At 62.5% G+C, this 5607-nt stretch overlaps 1 protein-coding gene across 1 annotated transcript; it reads left to right on the forward strand.

Moving 5' to 3' along the window:
• The first annotated feature begins 929 nt into the window (after window positions 1-929).
• LOC121339421 lies at window positions 930-5095 on the forward strand. The gene is made up of 6 exons (XM_041411164.1): window positions 930-980; window positions 1094-1243; window positions 1683-1832; window positions 2416-2432; window positions 3379-4453; window positions 4688-5095. Exons 1-6 carry the CDS (start codon window positions 930-932, stop codon window positions 5093-5095), a joined length of 1851 nt encoding a protein of 616 aa, XP_041267098.1.
• Window positions 5096-5607: the final 512 nt, after the last annotated feature.

Here is a 5607-nt window from a genome sequence, read left to right on the forward strand (position 1 = left end):
AGTGTCCTCCCTGATTTTTCCTGAGTGTCTTCCCTGAGTGTCCCCAGCCTGTCCCTGCATGCCCCTGAGTGTCCCCACAGTGTCCCTGAGTGTCCCAGAGGGTCCTCCCCGCGTGTCCCTGAGTGTCCCCAGTGAGGTCACCCCAGGAATATCCCATCAGGATTTGTGACAGTATCTATGAAAATTCCCAGAAAATTCCCCAGATTTGTCTCAAGTCCCTGTGGGGATGGGAGAAGGGAGAGTTGACAGCAGCGATGTCCCCAATCATGTCACTGCCATGATGACATTGCAGTGGTGACGTCACTGTCTTGAAGCAGCTTCAGGACATCCTCAATGGCTTTTTGGCACCGCTCGGCCACTGCGTGGCTGCCGGGGCCACCGGGGCCACCTGGGCCATCATAAGGACTCAAGAGGAGGTTGTAGAGTCCCCAAGTGTCCCCAGCAGGTGACACGTGAACAGGCAGGCTCTGGCATCCCACAGCTGCTCGGCCTTGGCCACCAAGTGCTCAGGGTCATCGGGGAACGCCTCGTGTGCCCACTTCAGGGTGGTCTCAATGTCCTCAAGCCTGCACTTCATGTAACTGATGGCTCTGTCACACACGTCCTCCAAGCACTCCAGCACCCCCAGGGCCACCTCTATCCAGTGTCCCCTCCTGATGGTCACCCTTTCCTGGCTGGTGGCCACCATGGCCTCTGCCACGGCCTCGCTGGTGGGCGCTGCCACCTGGGCATCGCGCGTGGCCCCCACTGAGGCCTCCTCATCCCTGTCCAGGGCTGTGGTGATCAGATTGCCACCAGCTGTCCCCCTGTGGGTGGCCTCATCCTGCTGATCCCTGGCCTGGGCGATGGCCACGGTGGTGGCCGTGTCCTCGCAGGTGTCACGGAGCCCGATGGCCTCCTGAACCAGCCATTCCCAGCTCTTCTCGAGCATGGCCACCAACTCCTGCCAGGCCTTATCTGTGGCTCTCACATCGGCCCAGGTAGCCCCCAGGGTGGCCCTGAGGGTGGCCAGGGAGGTGACATTAGGGTGGCCCAGGGAGGTGACATTGCCATGGTTCAGGGTCTCACTGAGTCTCCAGGTGAATCTCCCCAGGGTGAGGGCAGGAACTCTGGGGACATGCGCTGCCACACATCCCTGTGTGACCCCGTCACGGTGGCTGCCACCTCACCCAGGGTGGCCATCACGGTGACCTGCCACTCAAGCAGGGGCAGAAACGGCCAGGCCGAGGGAGGGGACATCGAGGTAACTTAGGAAGGTGACACCACGGTGGTTCAGAGCATCCCAGAGGCACCAGGCAAAGCTCCTCAGGGCCATGGGCAGGGACTTCGGGGACACGCGCTGCTGCTCATCCCTCTGTGGCCCGGTCACCATGGCCACCACCGCACCCAGAGTGGCCACCATGGACACCAGAGCCTCCAGCAGCTGGGGAGGGGACAGCTGTGGAGGGGACAGGGAAGATGTCAGGGACCTGGTGACACTTGCAGCCTCCTGTGGCGGCCCCTGTGCCCTCCTGGGGTCCCCTTTGCACCTCCCTGGAGGGCTCTGCTGTCCCCTCTGTCCCTTTGTCACCCCCCGTCCCCTCTGCTTCCCCCTGCCACCCAGCCCCGCTGTCACCTCTGCCACCCTCGGTTCCCTCCACCCCTCTGTCGGTCTCACTGAGTCTCCAGGTGAATCTCCCCAGGGTGAGGGCAGGAACTCTGGGGACATGCGCTGCCACACATCCCTGTGTGACCCTGTCACGGTGGCTGCCACCTCACCCAGGGTGGCCATCACGGTGACCTGCCACTCAAGCAGGGGCAGAAACGGCCAGGCCGAGGGAGGGGACATCGAGGTAACTTAGGAAGGTGACACCACGGTGGTTCAGAGCATCCCAGAGGCACCAGGCAAAGCTCCTCAGGGCCATGGGCAGGGACTTCGGGGACACGCGCTGCTGCTCATCCCTCTGTGGCCCGGTCACCATGGCCACCACCGCACCCAGAGTGGCCACCATGGACACCAGAGCCTCCAGCAGCTGGGGAGGGGACAGCTGTGGAGGGGACAGGGAAGATGTCAGGGACCTGGTGACACTTGCAGCCTCCTGTGGCGGCCCCTGTGCCCTCCTGGGGTCCCCTTTGCACCTCCCTGGAGGGCTCTGCTGTCCCCTCTGTCCCTTTGTCACCCCCCGTCCCCTCTGCTTCCCCCTGCCACCCAGCCCCGCTGTCACCTCTGCCACCCTCGGTTCCCTCCACCCCTCTGTCACCTCCCCGCTTCCTGACACGCCCTCCTGTCCCTTCTGTCACCCCCGCGTCCCCCCCCATGCTGGGATTGTCACATCTCTTCAGGCTCCATGGCCACTGGGGACACTCCGGGGACCCTCTGGGGACACTCTGGAGATACTCCGGAGACACTCTGGGGACGCTCTGGGGATACTCCAGGTGACAAACACGCCCAGGTGACAGTTGGGGACACACGGGAATGTGGCACAGCCGGAGGGAGGAAGTAGGAAGAGGTGACGTCACTGTCCCCTCTGCCCCCCGGGCTGTGGGGCCAGGGCAGGGTCCCCAATGTCCCCAACAGGACCCCGATGTCCCCTGAGTGTCCCCACATGGCCCTGGTGTTGCCCTGATGTCCCCCACAAGGCACATGTGTCCCCCAATGTCCAGCTGGGGACACCAGGGCCACACCAGCGGCCTGTTGGGGACCTTGGGGACACCCCTGTGTCCTTCTCTTGGGGACACCGGGGCCACCCTGACATCCCCTGTCCCATTTTGGGTAACCACGATGTTCCCGATGTCCCCACAAGGTCTCTAACAGGACCCTGTTTTGTCGACAGTGTCCCCAACAGGACATCAGGGGACACTTGAGCCTTGTTGGGGACTCTGAGAGGACATTGGGGTCCCGTTGGGGACATTGGGGGGGACTTTCAGGGGCACCTGCCCTGTTCCCACGGGCGGGGGGACAGTGACGTCACCTCTTCCTGCTTCCTCCATCCGGCCGCGCCACATTCCTGCTTGTCCCCAACGGTGACCCGGGCATGTTTGTCACCTGAAGTGTCCCCAGAGTGTCCCCGGAGAATCCCCAGAGTCCCTGGAGTGTCCCCAGGGGCCATGGAGCCCCTCAAGGTGTAAAAATTCCGGAGGGGGGGGGGGGAGGGGACAGAGGGGACAGTGGGGTGACAGAGGGGACAGGGGGGCTAGTGAAAGGGGGCAGTGGGGGACAGCGGGGACACGGGGGTGGCGGGAGGGGACAGGGGGTTGCAAAGGGACAGGAGGGCAGAGTAGGAAGGGGGAGGGTGACAGAGGGGTGGGGGGGGACAACAGGAGGTGGCAGGGGGTGGCAGAGGGGAATAAGAGGGTGACAAAGGGACAGAGGGGACAAAGGGGACTCCTGGGGGGCAGGGGGCCACTGCAAGAGGCCACAAATGCCGCCAGGTCCCTGACACCTCCCCTGTCCTCTCCCCAGCTGTCCCCAGCCCTGCTGCAGCCACAGGTCACCGTGGTGGCCACCCTGGGCGAGCTGCTGGCCACCCTGCCCAGGCGGGATGAGATGATGCGGCTCTTCGTGTCCTCAAAGTGCCCATACTGGGACCTGGAGGAATTCACCAGGGTGCTCCGGGCCACCATAAAGTGCATTGATGACACCTGGTGGTGCCAAAATGTCACCTACAATGATGATGACTCTGTCACCTCCCTGAGCTGGGCCCTGGCTGCCTACAAGAGCACCTCATGGACCAACTGGGAATGCGTGAAAATGGCAACCATCATATGGCAGGCGTCTTTGGATGTGCTCATGGAGAGGTGGGTCGAGCTGGCCAGGAAGGCCACCAAGCTCCGCAACGCCTGGTGGGAGGTGGTCAGTGAGGCGGCTGACATGGCGATCACCATCACCTCCGTGGCAAGCTACCTGCAGGAGGAGGTTGCCCATTATGGGACAGCTCAGGAAAACATGGTGGAGCTGGGTCAGGCCCTTAGCGGGGAGGAGGGGACCGAGGGGGTGGACACGCTGGAAGCCCAGATGAGAAGACAGGCCAAGGAGGCTGCCAGTGAGGCAATAAGGACCACCAAGATGAGACAGCGGGTGGAGGCGGCCCTGGGGCTGCTGGAGCGCTTGGTGGCCGCGTGTGAGGAAGCCACCGCGTTCCCCTGGGAGCTGCAGTGCATGATTGGGGACATCGAGGCCACCATGGAGGGGACAAATGAGGTGTCCCCTGATGTCCCTGAGGATTTTGTGGACAAGGTGGCTGAGGCTGAGTGGCTGTGGGAGGCCAACACCCGCCTGGCAAAGGAGCACCTGCTGGGGACAGTTGATGACATCATCAAGTTCTATTTCGATGGTGATCCCGCCGGCCCCAGTGCCTGTGGGGTGACTGAGCGGTGCCAAAGAGCCATCGAGGACATCCCAAGGCTCCTTCAAGCCCAGGAGTGTCCCCAGAGTGTCCCCAAGGTGTCCCCAGTGAGCATGGAGCCCCAAGAGGTGCGAGGGGGGGGGGGTGTGGGGAGAGAGGGGACAGTGGGTGGGGACAGGGCACAGGGGTGGGGACAGGGCAATGGGGGATGGGGGCCATGGGGGCTGGCGGGAGAGTGGCAGCCGGGACAAGAGGCTGACAAAGGGATGGAGGGACAAAGGGGACCCCTCGGGGGCACGGCACCACAGCAGAAGGCCACAAGTGCCACCAGGTCTCTGACACCTCACCTGTCCCCTCCCCAGGTGTCCCCTCCGCAGCTGCAGGCACTGGTGGCCGTGGTGGCCACCCTGGGCAAGGTGGTGGCCACTGTGACCGGGCCACACAGGGGCAAGTTCCTGCATGAGTCCCCTGACTCCCTGCATGAGGACCTGAAGAACTTCACCCAGAACCTCTGTAAGATCCTGGACCACGGCGATGTCACCTCCCTGGGCCACCATAGTGTCCCCTCCCTGGGCCGGGCCCTGGCCACCCTCGGGGCCACCCCAGGGACAACCTGGGCCAACGTGAGAGCTGCGGCCGGTGCCTGGCGGGAGTCGGTGGCCAAGCTCGTGGACAGCTGTGACCAGCTGGCCGGGGAAGCCACCAAGCTGCGTGACGCCTGCAGGAAGGTGGTCATGGACCAGCAGCTGATGGTCTGCTGCAGTGCTTAGTGGCCTCGTGTGACAGAGCCACCTTGTTCAACTGGAACATGGAGTGCCGGCTCAAGGACATCGAGGCCATCCTGAAGGGGACAAATGAGCTGTCCCCTAATGTCCTCCAAGCCTTGGTGGCCAAGGTGGCCGAGTTTGAGTGGCTGTGGGTGGCCAGCACCCGCCTGGCCAAGGATCACCTGCTGGGGGCACTTGGGGTCATCGACAACATCCTCTCGAGTCCCTGTGGTGACCATGGTGGCCCCATTGGCCCCGGCAGCCGCATGGTGGCCAAGCGGTGCCAAAAAGCCATCGAAGACATCCCAAGGCTGCTGTTGTGGTGGTGTTTGTAGGTCCCAGGATGAGGGAAGAGATGAGAATCTGACTCCATTTTTTGGGCTGATTTATTGTTTTATGATATTATATTAAAAATGCTATACTAAAACTATACTAAAGAAATATAGAAAGGATACATCAGAAAAGTAGAAAAGAATGAATAATAAAACCCCATGACAGAGCAGAGAGTCCGACAC

The sequence above is a fragment of the Onychostruthus taczanowskii genome, unplaced genomic scaffold, assembly GCF_017590055.1.
Source record: "Onychostruthus taczanowskii isolate IOZ18803 unplaced genomic scaffold, ASM1759005v1 scaffold348, whole genome shotgun sequence".
Taxonomy (NCBI): Eukaryota; Metazoa; Chordata; class Aves; order Passeriformes; family Passeridae; genus Onychostruthus; species Onychostruthus taczanowskii.

Bases quoted from the DNA above. Each gene is read 5' to 3' on its own strand.
- LOC121339421 (XM_041411164.1), top strand. From the start codon at position 930: ATGGCCACCAACTCCTGCCAGGCCTTATCTGTGGCTCTCACATCGGCC. The intron at 981-1,093 runs GTAGCCCCCAGG...GAATCTCCCCAG, and splicing joins TGGCTCTCACATCGGCCCAG to GGTGAGGGCAGGAACTCTGG. The intron at 4,454-4,687 runs GTGCGAGGGGGG...TCCCCTCCCCAG, and splicing joins TGAGCATGGAGCCCCAAGAG to GTGTCCCCTCCGCAGCTGCA.